Below are 22,728 nucleotides of genomic sequence, written 5' to 3' on the forward strand. Positions count from 1 at the left end.
CGAATAAACATCTTCCATGGACACAACGCATAGACCCTCCTCGCCTCCTTTATCACCGCCGGTTGTGGAAGCAGACGAACCAGAGCTAGCCTTTTGGCTCCCCAGCCGGTGAGAGCGCAGTGTCCAGCCCTGGGACAGAGGGTTTGGAGCACTGAGGCGCTGAACCGGGCTGGGTAGTGAAGCTCTAGGGTAAAGTCTGCTGTAACATCCTTTAAACCACAACAGTTACAGCTCCTCTGGGAAGCACAATTCCTAGGGACTGCAGGGTGAACAATCTCTTCACTGGCATCCTCTGCTCCTGCTGCTGATCACTGATTTCAGAGGCATATTTCATCTGTTTCCCAGGCAAAGCAGAAGCCGAGATGATCAAGCCAAGATCAAAGGCTCAATTCAAATGGGATGCAAACCCAATTAATAACAGACAGGGATCTCGTTACACTGCCAACATTTATAGTTACAGTCTTGCTGCTGTTTATTGGTATAATTTTACATTGAAAATAAATTTTTTATAAGTAATTCAAGGCTAGCAAAACTAGCAAACACCAAATCACTGGTGGACTTCCAATGACACTTCTTTTGCTGTCTGGAGTCCCTAAAATTAAGTGTAGTTGCTGGAGTTGTTCCTCCTGTTTTGCATACATCTTATTCCTCCTGGTTTCTCTTCCTGTGTATTCCAGGATAGCAGCCAGACCTTCTGACTCTTGCATGATCTGGTATTTTCACCCAAGGGACTCTAGTTCCTGTATCAGCTCTTTCCTGGCTGAGGGTTGGTCAAGATCAGAATTTATTAAGAAGGATAAAGCCAGGAGATTGGAGGAAAAAAAAAAAAAAAAAAAAAAAGCACAGGAACTTTTATTTAGTGAAATATCCCTGTTTCTTTCTTGAGCAAAAAATAATCACAGCATCGAGAAAAAAAAATACAACTAAACGAAGAAATTTAAAAAGTGCATCTGTTGCAAAAATTATTATTGTCTCTTTTTGACTCTTCTTACTTTGCAGATTAAAATAGCAATTTTTCCTGTTCCTTCGGTTTTTTTCTCAGAGTGCAGCATCAGTCATTAGTTTCTTCTTTAGTTTCTGCAAAAAACCCCAAACAGATTCATAAGGAAATGTGATCTCACATGACACAAAATACCTTGAATTTTTCAAATGTTTTGCATTTCAAAATTAGACACTCCACACACACACACTTCCAAAGAATACTTAAGGCATATGACACCTTTCAACAATTCTACAGTAAAGGAATTTTGTTTTAAAGACAGAATCCAAACAGAAAGCTCTCCCTTCTCCCTTCTTGCTGAAGTTCTGCCTTGAAGAGAGGTGTTTGTGCCTCTGGAAATCTTAGAAATAATCAGTTCTGTGTAGCCATACATCTCACAACAGATGATATCTGAAGAAACACAGAACTCTGCCATCTATTTTACTGACTTTTAGGTCCCCATTTCTAAAAACAGATGAATCTAAAAACTAGGTATAGGACAGGTATAGAATCACAGGACCTGTCTGAGGCAGCAGCTCACCAAAAAATCATGCCACAGTTTTCATCCTGCATTGAGGGGAGCTACTGCTGTCTTGGAACTCTTTTCCCCCCTCCCTCTCCAAAAAACCAATCAGCTCATTACCAACAATAGTCTCTCCTTCCTTGCTGCTGCTCTCTATGTCCTCTTTTTCAGTGAGAGCTGCCAACTCTGGCTCTGTTTGGTGATTCTGGTCTGGTGGTGTCACTCCCTTCTGTTTTTCACTCTGTGGCATGGATTCCAGTGCTGTTCCATTGGGCACTTGAAGAAAGTATGGCTCTGTGAAATACTGTCCTCCTGCCATGCTAGAAAAAGGCATTTGGGAATGCAACTGATTGGAGAAAGGAGCTCCCTGCATATAGAAGTCATTCCAGGATACAGCTGGGTAGGCAGGGATGTCTGCTGAGGGAAAAGCCATCAAGAAAAGACAAAATAATGAAAATGTCTATGTGCAAAATGTGTGCATTGTGCTTTGCTCAGTGCAAAGACAGCATTGCAGTACAGCAGATACCACACACTTATGTAAGATCACTCTGCAGTTTACATTGCAGTGCATTTGTCCAAAACAGCTCTTAGGAGATAAGATTTAGCAAGTTCATAGCATTGTTATAATCTAAAAAAAAAAAAATCCATGATGCCACTCAGCACTAATCCTGAGTGTATGTAATGATATTAGAGAGTTTATGTAATGATACTAGACACTCCCCAATTTTTTTTTCCAGTCCCATTTTCCAAGTTGGGTCTGCCAAGCATAAGCTGGATGCCTCATGTTCACTTTCATTTATAAAAGCTGTAAATCAGGAAGCAGGAATGTTTTGCTAATTAATATCCATAATTCAACTAAGCTGCTCCCTGGCTTATGTGCTGAAGTAAGACTCACAGGTATGTCTGCACTGATAGACTGGTTTTCAGCCCTGCCCTTTGGGAATCCTGGAACCTTTTTAGGAAGAAGATCTTCCCTGTGAGGATGGTGAGGCCCTGGAACTCAGAGAAGCTGTGGCTGCACCATCCCTGGAAGTGTCCAAGGCCAGACTGGACAGGGCTCTGAGCAACCTGGGATAGTGGAAGGTGTCCCTACCCGTGGCAGGGGGTTGGAAATGGATGAGCTTTAAGGTCCCTTCCAAGCCAAGCCATTCCAGGATTCCATGAATCTGTGAACTTGGTCATCCCCACTGCATAACAGAAAAGCCATTCACTGCTGATTGTGCTCTGGACAGAAGCATGGAATAAGAGGATGTCAACACTGCCTCTGTTCCTTCAACAACCTTCCAGCTTCACCAGCTTTCACCTTTACAAATCCCTTTAGCTCACACAACATGTCCCAAGAAATGCAATGCACACTTGGGCATCACGCTATAAAAACATTTAATTTGATGCACTGGGGCACTGCCCTCTCATTATTTCTTGGCACCTCAGACTGAAAAAACACAAAAAATAAAAATTATGCCTTGGAACTAGAGTAGGGAGCAGGGCCAAGTATGTTAGAGAGCACAGGTGCTGCCAACCTGTCCTGGACAATGTCAGCTGTGAGGAGTGGGGACAGCAGCCAGCTTGCAGCCTGATGTGAATCAGGCTCTGAGTCACACTTCCCTCCCTGACACAGTCCACCGAATTGCTACAAAAACAGCAGCAGTATCTGTGCTCTAAAACTCTTTGTTCTCTCATGTCACAAGACAAGGGATGTAGCTTTTGGACTGTGACCTTAATTTAACAAACCTGCCAGTGCAAATAAATTAACTACAACAATTTATCATTTGATTATACTTGGGCTTGAATAACTTCAACCTACAAAGCCCAGACACAAAACAAGGAGGATCAGGAATGCCATTTTTACCTAGTTATTTTTTAGAAAATTATGCTGGAGTGCCTTAATCTCAGTGCTATTGTCAGCAAGTGTTCAAGTCAGAGGAAGAAAAAGAATCTATGTCCATACTCTGTTGGTTCCTGTCTCTATCTTTTGCACTACCCTAAGATAGATAACGTGATTTTGGTTTCTGCAGAAGCCAAACAGTGAGAATCCTGTTTTTCCTCAGTATCTCCAACTATCTCATTTGCTGTGGCACCTTTTCCACTTTGCACCCTTGACTCCCAGCACATACAACAAAGGGATGCTCATTGACACAACAGGACACTCCTGGAAAAGTTATTTCTCCAGTCCAGACAAAACCTCTGCCCTACCTGACACATTCATATTTATTGCTATTTCTGATATGTGCAGTCTGGGTAGTAACTTTTGATTCAAACGAATGGGTCACTCAGCACTTTAAAAAACCCAAGCATACAAGGCAATTAAGTGAAAAAAAGATGGGCAGATCTACAGATTCGTGCAGGCATATGGACATTTCTTCTTTCTGTCACAGCCATCACTAAACCCAGTGATCATCCTGAATGTTTCGGGGTATTGTTTAGGTACTCCAGAGGAGCAGGATACTAAAATATTTCAGAAATTTACCTGAATTTCCACTTGGCATGAGCAGCCCCATTGTCTGGTTTTGCACGTAGCCTTGTGTGGCTCCACAGGTCATGGCTTCACTGTTACCAGGTAAGGCAGGGAAAGGTAGATGGGACTCCAGGGGTGTTGGAGGAGGGAGGTGGTCACTGGAGAACACATTGCTGCCCAGGTGACCTGGATGGCAGGACTGGGAGAGCTGGTAGATTCCCTCCTGGCTGCTGTACTGACAGTAGGTGGTTTCCAGGTTGTCTGAAGGCTCCAGCTGCTCGGGGTAAGGGCAGGAAACTGGTGAACTGAAGCTGCAGAGAGCAAGGAGAGAGGCAATCCAGAAATGACAGGAGGATAAGCAGCTACAACAACCTGTACAATAAACTTTTATTGCCAACCCTTCCTCCCAAATGCCAGGCACAGGACAAGGGCCACAGAAAACACTTGAGCCAAGTGCTTTCACAGCAGGATTCTCGAACAATGATGGGTGTTAGTGGGGATTATCTTCCCACTAAGTATGCCCACAGCCTGGAATACCCCCACTTTCACTTGACACGCATGCAATTCTGAGAGCACTTTGAGTGCAGGTAGCACCTGGCTCAGAGCAGGTGCCCTGTTCTATTATGCTCATTATACAGCTTTTCATACTCCATTTAAAGGATATTGTCACAACTGCATCTCACTTTCCATTTATGCTGCCGCCTTGTCCCCTGTCCCACCTTCAGCCTCCCAAAGCTTCTCCCAGGGGCTGCTTTTCCCACCTCCCTCAAAGACACTCTGACCTGCTCCTACCCTGGATTCTGGATGCCGTAAGGGAAGGCTTCCCCGGAGCCGTTTTCTTGACTGGCCAAGCTGCATTCACTGTCGGGCGTGTCCAGCAGCAGCGGAACATTGTGGCTGTGCGGGTTGAAGGCCAGGCTGAGCGGCAGGCTGGCCCTGCGGATGGGAGGAGGGCTGGGAAGGCTAGGGAAGCACTCCACGCCGCTGGAATTGAAGTGGGGCTGCGGCAGCGCCTCGGTCTGAGCTTGTGCTTCACGAGGGGCCACCATTCCTGCCAGCGAGGAGGCTGTGAATGAAAACAGAGACTGTCACATCGCGCTGTCACACTGGGAATCAGCAGCAGCAAGCAGAGAGAGTTACAAGAGCAGAACAGAAAAGCAAGATGCCAGTGAAAGAGTGGACTTTAATTCATGGGGATAAAAGTAAATGAGTACCATCACTGCTGTTGAGAAGCAAAAGGGAGTAGTAGCAAGCTCTCTGGAACACAGGATGATGTTTATTGGTTAAATAAAATTACCTTTGTGATTTCAGTCTCTGCATACTATCCTTAATCCAGGTCTCAAGAAGGCAGCAAATGAAGCAAAGTACTTCCTGGAAAAAAGCCAGGAACAATCCCCCAGTCATCTTCTATTTCTACTGTCCTCTGGGAGAAGTGTGCTGCACACATCACCCTTTTGAAAAAAGGAACTGTGGTTGCAAAGAAACAAAGCTGTGCCTTTACAAATCCACTGTCTAGGCCACTTTGAAACTCCTGGTTTTACTTCTGATGAGTTGTGCCAAAACCAAAAATTAAAAAAGTAGAGATGGCATCTGAAAGTCCTTGGGAAAAAGAAGCTGGGAGATGGAAAAGGAAACCAACACCTTTTGATTGCTAGAATCTTGTCTGGTGACTTGTCTCCTCAGTCACTGCTGGAAAAGGAGAAAGGAAGAGTTTCCTACAGAAAAGCCTCTGTGGAAAGAGGACAACAGAGGAAATTCAAGGTCAGAATCAGGTATGCTGGTGATCCAGAGTAACAACTATACATGAAGTTCAAGAAGCTTGGGCATGGTGCAAGAAAGCAAGTTTCACTCTTATTATGGCAATTAGCAAATGATTTCTCTCTTCACAAATGCAGCCATCAAGTGTGCAGGAAACTGAAATGATTTTTCCAGTCTAGCTAGGCTGAACAAGCACAAGGATGAGGAAGAGAAAATGCCAACCAGTTGCTCAGGGGAAGTTTGCCTACTCCCACACATGGCAAAGCTTTCACGGAAAGCCAGGCAGAGTCTGCAGCTGCACTTCACCCTTGCAGGAATAGAGAGTAACATCAAATGCACTCCACCAGGTGTGAATCAAAGGCCTTAAACACAACACCTAAACATAAAGATGCCATAACAAGCGTCAGCAGCCTTTAGAGAATTTTGGAATGCATGTCCAGAGAGCTGATGAGGACTTTCCACTTCAACCTCTTGCTGCACTGTTTCTCAGATTCCCCAGTGTGCTGGCAGTTCTGTCTCTCTTATTGCATCTTCCCACCTTCTGTTTTTTCTAACTTTCTGAAACCATGGAGGGAAGGAATCATGATGTTTTCATTAAAACTTTTCAAGTTTTCAATTGCCCTGATTATTGGCTCAGTCAGAAAACTGAGGCAAGATCTAGGATGGCATCTCTAAAGCATTCACATGCCCAGGCAATTCTCAGTGGTTTATTTTTTTTGTTTGAACATATTATTTATCCATGCCAGGCAGTATCTCTGCTATACCTGTCACATTCGTGGTTTTTGGCTTGGCCAGAAATGAAACTGAAGCTCTCCTGTGATTTTTTTAAACCCTTCTTTTGCACTGGTTCTCCTGACCATTGTGTCCCAGAATGCTCACACAAATGTTATTGAACAGCAGCCACGGGGGACACAACTTACCTGAAAAGCAGTTTATAGCCAGGTAAAGCTCCAGTTCAGTAATGACAGCAGGATGAGCTGTTCTGCAGATGGCCCTGCTCTTCCTCACGATGAACACAAGCAGCCCAGGAAATCACTTCTAAACCCATTTTCATATCTACTGAGAATTAATTTTCTAACATTTGCAACACTTAGTGCAGAGACTCTTTGTGGTTCACAGCAATAAGACCCCCAGGCAATGGGACTGTGAGACAACACCCTTCATCTCCAAAGAGCTGGTTCAGCCTTTTCTAAAGTCTCCTCTGCTTCTCTGTCCTTTCAAAGACAGACACTGAAATCATGTCTTCTCAAGAAAGTCACAAATGCAGTACAAACAAATAATTCCCAGAGAAGTAAAATCTGCTAAATCTGACATATTTAGAGAAGATTCCAGAATTGTTCCATGAAGGATTCTGATCCCTGGCTTGAGGTAATATTTATATTGTTCAATTCTGTCGCTCTTCCTGACACTGCTGTAGAGACATAGATAACCTCAGAAGGCTTTCCAGTGAACATGGGAATGAAACAGTATGGTTTTTATTTCTTGCTTCCATTACTTCTGGGTTCTCATGTCCATGAGACAACTTAGGGAATTTTTGGAGAGCAATTTAATAATTTACAGCTTCAGCTCTCTGAACCAGTCCTGGCACTGCACTTGACTTGAACTCTAGAATGGTTATTCTGTTTCCAGCCTTTACTGGAAGGGCCATCCCAAAGCTTTTCATAGATTTGTCCTCATCTTGAAATTACAAGAAAACACATTTGTTCAAAATTTGTTTGAAAGCCAGAGTCCTATAAGTGAAATCATTGTAACTTGTCATTTATTTACTATTCTTTGACAGTAAATATCCATATCCAACTTCATCCATTTGCTCACAAGATTTCCATTACAATCTCATGTCTGCCAGTGCATTTAATCACCTTGCTGCTTAAGAGTTACTTGCACAGGCTGGGCTCCTCACAGGTGTTCTCAGCAAGGCAAACATGAAACAAAGAATTTCCTACCCCGTGGGACAGAAAAATGTCCCACAAACCAGAGGTACAGAAAAGAATTTTTCTTTCTAATGGGTTAAGTCTAAACAAAACATAAGCCAGTGAATCACAGATATATGTATATCAGTAAGAAATCTCAGAAAATCAAGAAAAACGTCAAATAACTGCCAGTGTAAAAAAAAAAACCCAACATTAATTTCAAGCATGCTGTCTAGCAAAAATAGTAAAAAAACAATTCTAAGATCAAAGCAAGTTCAAAATCAAAGTGTTGAGGCACAAAAGGCTCTTACTGGCAAGTAGTGTGGCTACTATCCAAATCAGAAGCCATAACTGCCAGCAAAGTAACACATCTCAAATATAAAGCACTGACATTTTTCATCAGCTTGTTTGAGAACTGGTAAAAACAGCAGGACATTAAGAAAAAAAAAAAAGGAAGAAAAAGAACCCACAAACCAACAGACAGAAGTACTGGGGAGAGCAAGGAAAAACAATGGAAATTGCAGCACTGAACACTATCCAAGGTCTTGGGTAACAGATCAGACTGTTCTAACGCACTTAAATAATTTTCTTGTCCTGCTCAAAGTGGTTAATAACACTGGAAAGCACCTGAATAGCTACTCCAGCAGGTCACGCTCTGTGAGCCCAACTGCCCCATGGTGCACAGATCACAAAGTATTTTGCTGAAACCACCCATGAGCTGTTTCTACAAGGGACACTATTAATTAATTGGTTTTGCCTTGTAAATTGGTAACCTTTTTTATGCATCTGTTCCCTTTTTATTTTGCTCCTGTTAATTTGGACTTTATCCAAGTTTTGTCTCCTTTGTGTTCTGAGATATTCTAATAAAGAAAACAGGTGGTCCTTGGATGGCCCTGTACATAGGCAAGTTTTTTTCCTGAACGAGAATGCTGATTCAAGTCAAGTTGACTTTTATTTTCGTTCTGTTTCATTTTTTTGTTTTCATTCTTAAAGGGAAGAAGTCTGTCTGTTCAATGGTATACAACAACAAAAAAAAGCAAGTTTCAGTGCCCATGGCTGCATCGAGCAAGGCAAAATTGCAACTGGAGCTTTCCAGGTGATTGTGCCATGCAAATCTCTCTTCTACAAGGACTCCACGTATTATCAGTCTTTTCCCTCAGAGAGGACACTTGCCCTTCTTCTTCCTTACACATTGCACAAAGAACTCGGATGGGACCTTTCTAATTTATCAGAAAGAATTGTGTTTTCCACATGGAGAGCTGCATTCCAGAGTGCAGATCCCCCAGAAAGAAATGGTTCAATGCAAGCAGAGGACAAGATTACATCCCTGAATGAAATTTTATTTCTCTGACAGACATATCTAACAGGGAAAATGGCTTGAAACTGACAGAGGGTTGGTTTAGTTTGGATATTAGAAGGAAGTTCTTCCCTGTGAGGCCCTGGCACAGGGTGCCCAGAGAAGCTGTGGCTGCTCCATCCCTGGAAGTGTCCAAGGCCAGGCTGGATGTGGCTCTGAGCAGCCTGGGATAGTGGGAGGTGTCCCTGCCCATGGCAGAAACTGGATGATTTTTTAAGTCCCTTCCAAGCCAAACCATTCTGTGATTCCCTGATACTCTCTCGACTACATAGTGCCTGCAGAGGTACTTTAGGAAACAGGAGATGTTCCTAAAGCATAGAAACCAGAGGATATTTGGTTTGTTTCCTTTAAATTGTTTCGCAAAACCTTGGTTTCTATCCAATTAAACACAGGGCTCAACAGACTACAGCATTTCACCACTCTGAAAGCAGTGAACTACTCAAACACTTTGACCATATTTACTCTGTTGCAAGAAGTGGAAAAACTGGAACTAACTGAATTACAGTCCTATTGGTTAAGAAGGTCATTGGATTGACTAAAGGAGCCCTTGGCTTGAGAGGATGACAGGCAAATTTAAATTACAGAAGTAACAAATTAGGTTATCAAGAAAGTATCTCAAGTAAGTATTTCTAGCACACATTTTAGCATTCTAAGCTTATTGATACAACCTCACAGTTGGTTTCCACAGTACCAAAATACTTCCAAGGTAAAAGCGCTATTAAAAAATTTGAGTCATTCTTGGAAAATGAGTTGCAGGAACTGGCCTTAATACTGATAACTAAATACTGATATATTTAGAATACAACGAGGGGACAGGCATGATGGCATGAAATTCCCAAGAATTAATTACACTGGGAAGTAGGAAAACACACACAGCAGTACCACATGTCAGCACATCTATTGCTACGGATATCCGTCCCTAAGGGAGTGGTGAAGTCTTCACCATCACTTTGGAAATCTTTTCATATTGTGCCAGCTTGGAAATACAAATATCTAGGAAATGCTGTACAGAGCATCCCTGACTCTAGGGAATGCTCTTGGACTGCACACATCAATAAACAAACTAATCCTCCCTCTTTCGTGGCCATCAATCTTTAAACACAGCTCAGGTAGAAAACTGGTTGAACAGCGCACCCCACTGACTTAAAACTCCACTGCAACAGTGATAAAACAGCCCTCAGCTTTGGAATTCAGCTACTCTCACTCCCTCAAGAATATGGGGTGTGTGTATCTGCCATGGAGAACATCAGAACCAGAACAATACTTCCCTCATCATTTACACCAGCAGGACCAGGGTCAAACAGCTATTATGGAAGAATGACCTGGTCATTTGGCCTTATGAAGTTGTATTCAGAATTCCTTGCTGGTTTGTGCTAGGACAGGAACAAGGACTGTAAATTTGTCCCCAGGATTAGCACAGAGGCACCATGGTGCTGGTACGTAACTGGTAGAGACTCAATAAGCAGTGAGATCCTCTACCTAGAATCACAGAATCATGGGAAGAGACCTTAAAGACCATGTGATTCCAGCCCCCTGCAGGGATACCTTCCACTAACCCAGGTTGCTCAGAGCCCCATCCAACCTGGCCTTGAACACTTCCAGGGATGGGCCATCCACAACTTCTCTGTACCAGGGCCTCACCACCCTCACAAAAAAGAATTTCTACCTAATATCTAACCTAAATTTCCTCTCTTTCAGTATGAAGCTATTCCCTCTTGTCCCACCACTACAGTTCCTGGTAAAAATTTCCTCTGCAGCTTCCTTGTAGGCCCCTTCAGATACTGGAAGGCTCCTCTGAGGACTCCACAAAACCTTCTCTCCTCCAGGCTGAAAAGCCCCAACCCTCTCAGCTTGTGGAGTAACCTGGTGTCACTTTTTGCACTGATGGCATAAGGCTCTATCATGGCCTTTCCTAAAGCACTTGGAAACCTCCCAGCTCCAGCAGCTGATGCTATAGCTGTGCAAAACACTTGTGCTGGTCGTGGTCTCACCTGGGGCAGAGGTGCAGGGTGCAGGGAGCGTGCTGGAGGAGTTCTCAGCTCCAGGGTCTCCTCCCAGCACGGCAGGCTGGTCTCCAGCAGCCTCAGGAAATGAAGGCACAGGCAGAGGAGGTACCCTGCAGGCAGACACAAAGGACAAGGCAGGGCATTATGACCAATCATGTACTCTTCATCCTACAAGGGGCAGATCCCAGATCCCTAACAGGTAGAAAGGGAAAGCACTGGCTAACTACAAGCGCAAGGAATGCTGGATCAGAAGTCTTTGGGGAAGCAGCCCCAGGTCACTTGTGTAAGACATGCAGCAGGGACAGTACAATGAGGTAAGTCAGGTGGTCTCTAATTCTTTCACTTAATTTCTCCTCTTCCACTCAATTTTTCCTCTATTCATTCTGTGTTCTTCATAAGAAGAAACTTACTCCAGATTGCCATAAATGCATCCCTATGGAGAATGATTTCTTCCCTCACACATTCACTATCCCCTGAAAGACCATCTATCCTCTTGTATATTCCCTTACCCACCACCCATTAATGTTCTCTGCTCACATATGGAAAGTGCCACCTTGTGTTTCTTCAAAGAAGCCCATGACTTTGTAAGACTGATCTAAGCAAACAGCATTTCCATCACCGAGTGCAAATCCAAGGACATGGAAAGAAGTGGTGGGAGAACTGGGTTAAAAGAATCCCCAAGCACACCAAAGCACCTGGCTGATGCATTCACAGAAACTAAAAATGAAGAGATGATTCCATAAACTTTTGTATCTCGTCCCTTGCTCTCTACACGATTTCAGCCAGAGTAATTTCAACAGTTTTATTTAAAAATTAATTTGATTAATCTGTGTTACAGGTTAATCCAAAAGCACTTTTAAGAGAGTCCACAATATGCCCAGAAATCTGGGCTACCTCCGTCCAGATCAATGCTCAGCTTTTCACTGTTTAAATATAAAGGAGAAATAGCAAAGGAAAGTATTTGTTAGGTATCAGTTGTGGAGAAATGAGAAAAGAGAGGAAGTTCCTCACCCATAACCCTCTGATCCAAAGGGGACTAACAGAGCTGATGATGTTGGACATGTTTTGTTGCCTTTCATCCTCAACTTCTCCAATTTCCGCCACTTTGCCCTGCGATTCTGAAACCAGACCTGAGAAATGGGAAGAAAGGAATGCATTCAGGGAGGAAACCATCTACACATGGGGACACTGGCAATGTCCCAGTCCCCGTCCATCCCTTTTGTGCACAGAACCCACAGCCAGCACTGTCTCCCAGCAGGTGTTACCAGGATACGCTGTGGTGTCACACCAACCACAGCTGCAATCTCCTTCCTCTTCTCACTGTCAGGATAGTGTTCTTCCTGGAATATCTTCTCCAACTCTTCTAGCTGCCCTAGAAACGATGCATTGTCCAAAGAGAGAGAGAGATGGGAAGTAAGTGACCAGAAAACAAGAAAAAAAATTTAGCAACAGAGGAAAACAGAAAAAAACGGAACATTTTTTTACTGTACTCAAAAATAGAGGAATAACATAAAAAGATTCTTTTTAAATAAACCACAAAAAGAAACAGAAATTTTATTTTGCTGTAAAAGCAAAAAGCATTGATAGTGATGCTTCAAGTGTGAGACACTCAGCAACCTTTATTTGTGGAAGTCTTCACATATCTAATGGTGTGGAGTGCAGTGCAGTATCAGTTAGAGCAGCTCAAGACCTCCATGCTGGGCCTTCTGCACAGGGAAGGGAACACCAAGTGCCACTGGCACTGCCAGTGTCACTGTGTGCCCTGGGATCTACCTGCACTGTAGAAGGTGCGGGGCTTCTTCTTGACAGGTAAGAATTTTTTCCCCTTGGCCACATCATAGCTGCCTCTGGAGTCCAGGACTGAAAATCCTTTGTAGGAATCCTGAGCTGCAGTACTGCCTGGAGCACCTTTGGATTGGCAAGGGACCAGGCTGATCTCCTCCTGCCTGCAGGGAGCTCCAGCTGTTCCACTGGATGCATTATCAGTGCACATTCTGCTGCTCTTAGTACTTCTTTTCTTCTTTGCCTCCTTTTCAGTTCCAGCAGGGTAGTAATTCTCGCAGTGTTCACGTGGCTCTGACTGACCTGTGGGCTCCACAGGTCCTAACCCAGCCACAGGAAGCGGGGCCACAGCCTTTGTGTCACTGCAGAAATCCGATGGTTGCCCACGCGCCGAGGCAAAGCTGTGCTGGCCATAGAGGACCACCGAGCCTTGGGAAGATGACCCAGCTGCCTGCAGGGTGCTGCATCTCCCCTCTTCCTCTACCTTCTTTTCAGAGCTGTTCCTATCTTCTGTTCCCAAGTTATCCTCAACTTCTTCTTGCCTGGCTGTGCCTGGGAATGCAGGTGGCACACTGCTCCCGGTACTGTGGCCACCAACAGCATCAGCTTCCACCACAAAGTGCTCTGTATTCAGCAGCATGTTCTCCTTCTTGTCCTGGGACTCTGCAAGGGAAAAAATGGGAAAAAAAACCAAAACAAAACCCCACCCCACATGCACATTGCCTAAGCTGAATGTGCCTGGATTGGGAGTTTCAGTTATGGGGGAAGGAAAAGACCATGCAGTGAAACCCAACAGTGACAAGAACCAGACAGAGATCAAAATAAAAACAGGCACTGCCAGGAAAGCAACAGCAAAGAATCTTATATGGTCAATATGGAGACAATCAACCATCTGTGATGAGAAAAGCTTCATTTTAAAAGCAAACTGTAAACTACAGGAGAAGGTAATTCCAGACACAGAGAATAACGGGAAGGTTGCACATTACAAATGCAGTAGTGGGAAAACAGTACCAGGGATAACACAGGTCTCTGGAATAAGCAACAGAACAAAAATCAATGACTTGGCAAGAACATGTCACCTTATTAAAATGAGGAAAAGAAAGGCAGAAGCAGAATTCTGGTTTACTGTGTCAGCAGGGGTTATCTGACAAATATCATCACTTCTTTACTTTTATATACTTCTATCGCACCAAAGCTGGCGAAGCAAAAAAACATTAATTGTACAGACTTCTAATATCTGCCTTAAATTATTTTCCTGCAGCTTCAGCTACACTTATGAATGACAGACTTACAAGATAGGGAATTAAATAGGTGGATGAGGACAAAATTAGGTGCACAAGTCTGATGAAGTTTAACAAAAAACACAAACTGCATTATAATAAGAGAGACTGAATAGTGGAAGACAGGTCAGAAACACCACAGCAAGAGAAATAATTAAAATAGGCAACAGAATAATACAGAAGCATTATACTTTCCCAGCTGGCATGTGCATTTCCAAATAAAAAGTTACAAAACCCTCCCAATTGGCTCAGAATGTGTGAGCCTGTGTGATTTCCGGTACTTAAAAAAAACAAAAAGTGATTACTTCTTAAGAATAGAAAGTAGAATAATAAGCCCAAACTCATGTATTTGCCTCTGTCTGGAGAGAGGAAAGTTTGAGCAGACTGTTGGCAGCATTCCAATAGTATGTGACAACAGAGAAACTGGACAGTTTAATTTTTTGGGGGGAAAAATATAAAAGATTTATTTCACTGTGCCCTGCCTTTAATACATACTAGTGCAATGCCAAAATAAAGGATTTGCTTCTGCCTCAATGTCTCTTTCTGAAACAGCTGTTAATCAAGGAGGAGCCCCACAACTCCAAGCAGATGGGAGAATCTTCACTGAAGTATGAGGGCATGGCAGGCTGCTCCAAGAGCATCTAATTTGCTTTTTGCAGTATTAGGAGAACCAAATTAGATGCAGAAGAAAGAAACAGAAGCAGGAAACTATGCAGCTATAATAATTTGATCTTGTTAAGAAGCGACAAGTTTCCACTGCTGTTAAATGAGATGAAAAATCCTGATGGGGAGGGTCAAGAACTGAAGGAGGCAGAAGCTGGCACTGGTGTATATAATTCCTTTTTCCACCATCCTCCTGGCTGCATCTGAGCTTGTCTCACTCATTATGTGAAAAAGGGAGTATTTTTACATTATATGAGCAGGGGTTTTACTTGTTTCTATACAAACACCAGTATGTGTTTACATCATGAAATAAATGCCCAAGTTTTATGTGGGGTCCTTTGTATCTGTAGCAGAAACAGATACCTGGGAGTTTTATATCCTCTAGAGAAATATTCCTTCAAGTGAAAGTAAACTGCTGTGTTTTACTTCTAAAACAGACAGCAAAGGCCTCACAACAATTTGGGACTGCCCAGGAAAAGAGCTGCAATGAAAACCAAGTTTGGAGAGAAAGATGGGTCTTCATGGTAACAAAGAGGGAATTATAAAACCACTCCTTTCTCCCCTCATTCAGAGACCAGACTAAACATCACTTTGTCCCACTTTCAGATAAACAGAACCTTAAGTAGAATGGGTTTTAACCAAGTGGGAACATCAGGTATAGGCAGTCTGGAACACCTGGTACATGAGCTGGAAGCTAAGCCCTCTTTTCCATCTCACAACCACCTTTTCAGACGTTTTTCAGAACAAGCAAACCACTTGCACCACAAGGTTTTTAAGACTGTTTGAGGCATTTGGTGCAAAGCCACCTGAACACACACACGGGGGGAAAAGAAACAGCTTCAGAGGTCCCTCCACACAAGCAGGAGGAAAACTGGACAGTGGGGGAAGGTGCAGCCGAGAAACCCAGAGGCAGTGGGAGCCCCTCGGTGTGGCACGAAGGAAGGACCCCCTGCCCTCAACCCTCGGCCAGGTGCTTTTCCAAACCAGGGACACGAACGCCGGGAAATGCATCATTGCCAGGGCACGGCGGGGCTGAGAGAGGCAGGGGCTAATAAGCACCCAGATACCACCGACGAGGAGCGATTAACCTCCCCCGAGGCTGCTCATTAGGCTCATTGCCGGCTGCCTCCCGCCGCTCATTAAGGCGAGGCGGCATCGGTCATGCCCCTGCCCTCATCCCTAGCCTTACCGCAGCCCAGCCCTGCGGCCGCCCGCTCCTCCTGATGCTGCCCCTCGCCCGCTCCCTCCATGCCGGCTCCGCACAGGGTCGAGTCGGGTCCGTGCTGATCCGATCCGATCCAGCCCGGCCCGGTTAATGCCCCGCCCGGCGGCTCGGCTTGCCCGGCCCCGGCCGCCTCATCAGGGGCACCTGGGCACGGCCGGGGAGCGCTCCCGACCCGGCACACGGCCCCGCTTCTGTTCCCCTCACGGCCCCGGTTCCTCACGCGGAGGGAACGGGAATGTTCCAGGCTCGCTGGGGATATTTGGTAGGATGCTCCCCGTGAGGAGCTCGGTGAAATATCGCCGTGCGAGCCTTGGTGGTACGAAACTCGTCACCCGTGGATGAGGGGAGCCTCATTGCATGGGGTGCCGTACCGAGCTCTGGGCTCCTCGGTGCGAGAAGGACAAGGAGTACTGGAGAGGGTCCTGTGGAGGGGAACAAAGATGATGAGAGCTCTAAAGTATTACAAAGAGAGGCTGCAGGGGTTGGGCCTGTTTTGGCTGGGAAAGGGAAGACTGAGTGGATCTCATAATCCATATAAATATCACTAAGAGGATGGTGCCAGACTCTTCTCAGTGGTGCCCAGTGACAGGACTAGGAGCAATGGCCATAAAGTAAAGACAAGAAGTTTAATTTCATCATGAGGAAGAACTTCCTTCCACTGAGGGTGGCAGAGCACTGGTACAGCTGTCCCTGGAGGGCCTGGAGTCTTCCTCTCTGGGGATATTCCAAACTCACCTGGACGTGTTCCTGTGTCACCTGTCTGGGTGACCCTGACTAGACCATCTCTAGAGGACCTGCCGACCTTAAGGATTCTGTGATCTTTTCCTGTGGCCTGGCAGGAAGACATTAATTTTTTAACATGCTCTGGCTGCAGGTGCTCAGCAGCTTCTGGTTCTCCAGCAACTGGGGAGTGCAAGAAACAAATTGCACTCCTTGACTTTTGGGTGCTGTAATTTGTGTCCTCTCAATGCTTACAGATTCTTAGTAAAAAGAAGGCTCCTAACACCAGGTTAAAGGAGTGCCAACATTTGGCAACATTAGTCTAACAGTGCACCTGGCTCAGCCAGCAGCTGCAAGAAGTTGGGGCTAAAACGGCATTTAATTTGTTAATAGCATTCAGCTGACAACGATCTTGGAGGGGGTGGAACCTTTTCAATATTAGAAAAAGTGCAAATATAAAAATCACTATCTGCTTTAAAAGTTGGTTCTGAGCAAGGTTGTGTTTATTTACTGAACTCTGGCCCTAATGTCACCTTTTTTTTCTGAACACAGTAAGAACTGTGGAAAATGCTTTCATTTATGTTCCTTGAGGAGGGACCAACACAGGTCTCCAGGATGGGGAGATTTTGGTGTTTTTTAGAGACATACATATATGTGTATGTGTATATTTATATATATATAACCGTATATTACATATATTAAACTACTTTATATGAAAAATGACAGCAGTCATAAAATTTGATTTTCAGACATAAACCATTACTTTCCCAGCTTCTCAACAAAACTTTTTAAATGTAGTTCATGCTTGTACTTCACTGCTGTCCTTTTTATAAAAAGAAATTAGTGTAACTGCCCTATGAGGATTGTTTTTAATTATTTTTTTTCCAGTGTAGAAATCCTGAGTTTCTTTTGTCCAGATACATTGTGTATCAGTCTCTACCAGTTCCTGGGGAAGATACAGTGACACCTCTCACAGCCTTTGGGAACAGTAGAAAAGTATTGGGAGTTGCATGACAAACCCTATGCTTCTGTTAAATACTGATTTTCTGGGAAATCAGGTTATCCACATTAGATAATGTAGGGAGAAATCCTGACTTATAATTAAGACTGTGATAGGACACAGCAGGCACTCCACTAACTTGATTCCTGAATCCTGGATGTGCAGTTGGAAGGGATATTTTACTAGTTTGGTTAAGTTTGTACAAATCAAAGAGATGTCAGTCAGTTTCCAAAAGCACTTCAGTGCAGATTTGTCTATAGATTGTGGTGGCAGGATGGTGCTGGGGCTAAATGTTTAAGTAAATAGTGAGAAGTTGAGGCCTATCTGAAATGTAAAAAATCAAAGTAACCCGAGGTATAAGCACTTGTTCTTAGAAGCATAAGCTGACGTTTAAATGCTCCTCAATACACAAAGGCCTGCCATCAGGAAATAAAGGCTGCACCTGTGACAGGGACAAGTTAACCTTTGATCCATCTAGGTAAACAGTACAGAAGTGCTGTCAATCATGACAACAGTACCCTTGAAGTTTCCTATCTCAACTAGAATTCTAACAACATATGGAATTCAACACAGAAACCACCTTGGGAGGGCTCTAATGAACAATCTGCCTGCTTGCTTTTGAGAGTAGGAGCTGAGAGAGTAAATAATTCTTGACTTTAGGTGTTGAATAAGATGACTTCTGATTTAGAATGGGAATATGTATGGCTGGCTTCTCCTGGATGAAGCTGAAGTGGATGTGGGATGCCTCGACTGCCCGTGAGAGAATACCTTACGCAGACGTGTGCTGAATTGATGGCATGGCAGTGTTCTGTATCCCAGCTGAGACACTGACAATCCTGGGGACTTAGGAATTGCAGAAATTCATGACAGTCTGGGACAAGCATGCATTTGGGATATCTGAACATTCTGGGTCTTGTGGAGGATTATAACCCTTCTTGTGTGAGTCTGAGGGAGAGCTTTGCTGTGACCCTTAGCTCAAGACCAGCTCCAGTTCTTCTAGGGGGAAAAAAGGTGGTGGCAGATTGTTGTCTGGCCCACAGATTAACAGTTGAATAACTGGGTCCTCTCTTTCTCCTCTAGTGCACTGGACTCCCATTTTCTGTAGTTCATCCCTCAGCTCACCTTGAGTTATGGATGACTAACACCACCATGGAACCTGCAGCAGCAGCTCTTCAGGGTGGGGGATAACACTGAAGAACCTTAAGGTATGAAGATAAACCCAGCTTTCCTCACTGCCTCTGCTAAGGAGAGTTGTTTGTACTTAACAGTCACTTAGAAATGAAATTTATAGCAAAAAAAATACTGAATGTATACTCAGTAAATTGAATTACTTACATTTGAGAGGAAAACCTAAGTAATAGGGAAAGCAGAAAGTTTTTTGTTTTAACTGGAGAAGTGCATGAGTTTATTAGGACTAAAAGCAACTCTTTTTTTTTTTAAATCCAGCTAAAATTATTGATATAAATAGGCTGTAATAAGCTATTCTAGATACAATGTAAATGGGATTTAAAGGCAGAGTGTTACAGAGACAGAAAGCTGAAGACACGAAGGTAACTAATTCTTCAAATGTATTAAATGCAAGAAGGCTACACGTGGATTTCTTTGGTGTATTGATTCTTATACTTGATCTTGCATTGACTGAGCTGAACACTTTAACACAGAAAGTATTTTACATTTGAAGGCATATCCTCAAACAGACAGGTTCTGCACAAATGTATGTAAACTGGACTTAAAACCAGAGAGTTCTAAAAAAGAACAAAGGCCCTGGTGCATATTTTGACTTTATCTACAGTGGCTAAATATCTCAGTGTTCTCCGTAAGTGTGCAAAATGGTGCATGCAATACCACATCAGCAATCAGAGTAAGAGCAGCAGGAAAGTGCCACTTCATTGCATGTGCCTAGTCCTGGTTATTTTGTACAGGGCGTGTACCAACACAAGATACAAATCTTTGTCAAAAGTCACTGATCTACTTCCAGGGGGAGGCAGAGTGAAAAAAAAGGGGTCAGTTCAGATGGCTTAATAGGATGCTTGTTCAGAAGAGAGGTGACCTTTGTGAGGCAGATTCCTCGGCAGGATACCTCTTAAGTGGGGGAAATCATCACAGTGGCTCCTGAAAACTTTGCTTCATTCCAGTGGATTTTGTAATGCTGTCAAGAACTCCTAACAGCATTTGGATACAATAAAGTATTTCCCTATCTCAACCCCAGTAGATTTGCCTGATCTAATACATAAATTGCTCTAAATGGGAATTACACTATGGAGATCAACACCGTGAAGGCATCAAGAAGATACTGAAACGGAATATTCTCCTCATCTCTGTTGTGCTTTGCACTTAGCACCTTCCTTCTCAGGAACTCGAAGCTCTCAGTCTGCTAATACTAGTGAATTTAGCCTCACAACATGCAGTGAGGTAGGTAAGTTTACCTCCATTTTGCAGCTGGCAAAACTGAGGCAAAACTCTGAAGTGACTTGCATAAGGTCCCGCAACTTGTCAGTGGCAAAACCAGGAATATGTTTTCAGCAGTCCAGACCCCAGACCTCTGTCCGATTTAAGTCCCTCCCTACTACCACAAAGCAAGCAATACATGCAGCCTTTATTCCTCCTCCTGCTGCCGTAGTCCTGCTGCCACAGAGGAAGTTTGTCCTGATTGAATTCCCGCTTTCTTTGGCAAAAAGCACCTGGTCCTGTCAAAGTGCTGTATTATGCTCTTCGCAGAGGCATTTCTTCTGAGGCACAATAGAAAAGCCATGGTTTCCCCATGGCAGGGAGACTGTACAGGTCCAAACAGAGTCTTATTTCTTGCAGAAGACCTGCTGCTTGGCATTCTTCACCCGTTGCTCCTCCTTCAGGTTCTTCTGCCGCACATGTTTGCTGGAGATGTTTTCCACGTGTTCCGAGGGAAACCAGCCTCTCTCCCGGTCTGAGAGTTTTACTCCTTCCATCCATCCTGTGGTGTGGGGAAAAGCACAACATGAGGCAAAAGTCGTGTGTTTTTTTCATTATTTCCCAAAAAAAATCCTCTCCAAAAAGACCCTAAGAGCAAAGGAAAATATCCCCTTTCAGCTTCCAAATAAAGTATACTAAAGATGATGAAGAATCTCTTTGTCCTCTAAATCCAACAATTTAAAACAAGCATTGTTCATTCTGCTCACCATCATTGCTGTACTGCATAACCATGATGATATCTGCCTTCTCCAAAGCGAGCTCATCATTCTCCCGAGCCTTGTAAGTCTTTATGCATTGAACCTGTGGTGCATCTGAAGGGGAGGAAAGATCATACTGAAATACTGGAAAGCAACAGTAATCCTGTGGGCATCAGCTGCAGAGGAGGTAGAGAATAAAGAGCTGCCCAAAGAAACAGCAGAGAAGTTGAAGGGACACTAGAGGTCCTCATCTAAACTGAGGAGCAGAGCAATCTCACCAGGGCATTCCAGGAGATCCGGTTCTCCCCGTGGAGGAGCCAAAGCAGAGATCCACCTCAGCTTCTCACTGCTGGAAAACAGCACAGGATAGGTGTCAGAATTCAGTGCGAGGGACAGCAGTCTGGTGACTGAAATGGGGGGGGTGGGGGGTGTGTTTGCTCACACAAAGGGAAGCAGGGAAGGGAGGTGGGAAAAGGCAAAAATTCCCATTTTTGGAGGCTGATGGTGTGATGTAATGTGGTAGTATTGTATGAGCAGCTGTGATGAGAGAGGAAGAAAGTGGTTCACAAGGAAATAGTTATAGCAAGAGGATGTTTTTCAAGACTTCTGCTCAGCAGCTGCATTTGGTATTTCAGCATTTGGGTAGCTGAGGGACAACCATCAGGCTCCTAGGTGGTGCTTGATCATGATAATGGGATATATTGAGGGTAAACTTGAGCTCTTACTGTGTCTCTGTCCGAAACAAGAACTCCACCCTCTTTCCCTGGTAATTCTGAAGTAGAAAGAGACGGAACAGATTTTTGTTTGCCCCATGGAGTTTCATCTCGCACTTCTCCCCACGCACATCTGAGAAAGCAGCGTGGTCGAATACAACAAAACGTCCACCCCTGCAGGTGAAGAGGAGGAACAAAACAAGGTGTGAGTTTAAAGGTGATAAGGGTTACAGAGTGAGTCCATGTTGTCTGTTGATGTCAGGAAAGCAAAAAGCTTTTAATGAGTCTTCATCTGCTTCAGACATCCTAAGCATTGGTCTTGTTAGAAGTCTCAGAAGGCCAGAGGGGAGAGAGAAGGGATTTAATGAAAAGGGTAGAAATACTAAGCTCTGTCCTGTCAGAATTTTATTTGTAGCTTTACAGCTGAAAAACAAACCCACCACCCGCAAAACCCCAACACAACCAACCAACAACTCTCTTGACAAACCAGTGATTTGCACATTCACTAGCTGTCATACTGTCGTTTACAAAGAAATTATTTACCAAGTAAAACTAGAATAAATGGTTATTATTCAAGTGTTTCACACTGTAGAGATGCAAAGGCAGAATGGAAGAGTTCTGTTAGGGACCCCAAGATATCTTTTTATATTATCATATGTAATTAGGAGTTGGGAATATCAATTTCCACATACTTGCATGATACTCACATCAGGTCGGGACAGGAGAGTGACTTGACAAAGGCTGCCACTTGCTGGCAGGCAGAGGGAAAGGACTCTGTCACCAAAGCACAGACCCCGAAAGAGACAGGTATTTTAGAAGGGGCAGCAAGAATTGTGTTGAAGCACTCACTCCTTGGGCCGAGACAGGAGCAGACAGTCATTGAAAAGGTGCAGGTAGATGGGCCGGGTGGTGACTTTCCATTTTGGACTCGGAGTGTTGAAGTCCAGTGCCGTCAACTCACCACGCTTCACAAGTCGCCTCGACTGTGAGATGAGTGGGAATATCTGCAAGACCAAAACAAATATATATGTACAAGCAAATGAGTCTCTGGGAGTTTTTGCTTTACATTTTTGTCTTTCTCTTGAGGAACTGTGCTTTCAGTTCTCTAGCTGGAGAAGTGTAAGTCATGGTAGGCACCTTCATGTGAAGGCTGGCATGAATGATTGGGCAAGGGAAGCACTGATGAAGAGCTGGCCTGTGTATGATGTTGT

The 22,728-nt window shown here is 44.0% G+C and overlaps 2 protein-coding genes across 9 annotated transcripts in view; both read right to left on the reverse strand.

Annotated features, from left to right (window-relative positions):
* Positions 1-321: 321 nt before the first annotated feature.
* Positions 322-18,901, reverse strand: NOBOX (NOBOX oogenesis homeobox). Of its 4 annotated transcripts, none has more exons than XR_014849335.1 (9): positions 12,762-15,891; positions 12,254-12,360; positions 12,000-12,118; positions 10,974-11,098; positions 4,750-5,023; positions 3,970-4,268; positions 1,623-1,919; positions 993-1,077; positions 322-733 (listed from the first exon to the last, which is right to left on the reverse strand). XR_014849335.1 is itself a non-coding variant. In XM_085048948.1 (9 exons), the coding sequence occupies exons 1-9, from the start codon at positions 15,961-15,963 to the stop codon at positions 1,052-1,054; spliced, it is 1,980 nt and encodes a 659-aa protein (XP_084905074.1). In that variant the 5' UTR covers positions 15,964-18,901; the 3' UTR covers positions 323-1,051. The 4 variants fall into 4 exon arrangements, 3 of the variants coding, with proteins under 3 accessions (XP_084905073.1, XP_084905071.1, XP_084905074.1); XM_085048948.1 differs by adding an exon at positions 15,903-18,901 and having other exon boundaries at positions 323-1,077; positions 12,762-13,433; XM_085048947.1 differs by having other exon boundaries at positions 322-1,077; positions 1,623-1,916.
* Positions 18,902-19,032: 131 nt separating this feature from the next.
* Positions 19,033-22,728, reverse strand: part of ARHGEF5 (Rho guanine nucleotide exchange factor 5) — a 32,486-nt gene continuing 28,790 nt past the window's right edge. For all 5 annotated transcript variants that reach the window (XM_085048941.1, XM_085048942.1, XM_085048944.1 and 2 more), the window contains exons 11-15: positions 22,367-22,521; positions 21,530-21,691; positions 21,083-21,153; positions 20,814-20,918; positions 19,033-20,608 (exon numbers count right to left, since the gene is read on the reverse strand). In XM_085048941.1, the coding sequence (XP_084905067.1) occupies positions 20,454-20,608; positions 20,814-20,918; positions 21,083-21,153; positions 21,530-21,691; positions 22,367-22,521 (648 nt within the window). In that variant the 3' untranslated portion in view covers positions 19,033-20,453. The remainder of the gene's footprint in view (positions 20,609-20,813; positions 20,919-21,082; positions 21,154-21,529; positions 21,692-22,366; positions 22,522-22,728) is intronic.

Source organism: Lichenostomus cassidix, chromosome 1Aa (genome assembly GCF_008360975.1).
Source record: "Lichenostomus cassidix isolate B80296 chromosome 1Aa, HeHo_3.0, whole genome shotgun sequence".
Taxonomy (NCBI): Eukaryota; Metazoa; Chordata; class Aves; order Passeriformes; family Meliphagidae; genus Lichenostomus; species Lichenostomus cassidix.

What these genes read in the sequence shown, in the direction of transcription:
- NOBOX (XM_085048945.1), bottom strand. Translation starts at nt 13,683, where the DNA reads ATGAAGCTTTTCTCATCACAGATGGTTGATTGTCTCCATATTGACCAT. An exon ending in TTTGGATCAGAGGGTTATGG is followed by an intron (nt 11,099 to 11,999) that starts GTGAGGAACTTC and finishes GTCTGCCTGCAG; the next exon opens with GGTACCTCCTCTGCCTGTGC. An exon ending in TACGGCATCCAGAATCCAGG is followed by an intron (nt 4,269 to 4,749) that starts GTAGGAGCAGGT and finishes TGCTCTCTGCAG; the next exon opens with CTTCAGTTCACCAGTTTCCT.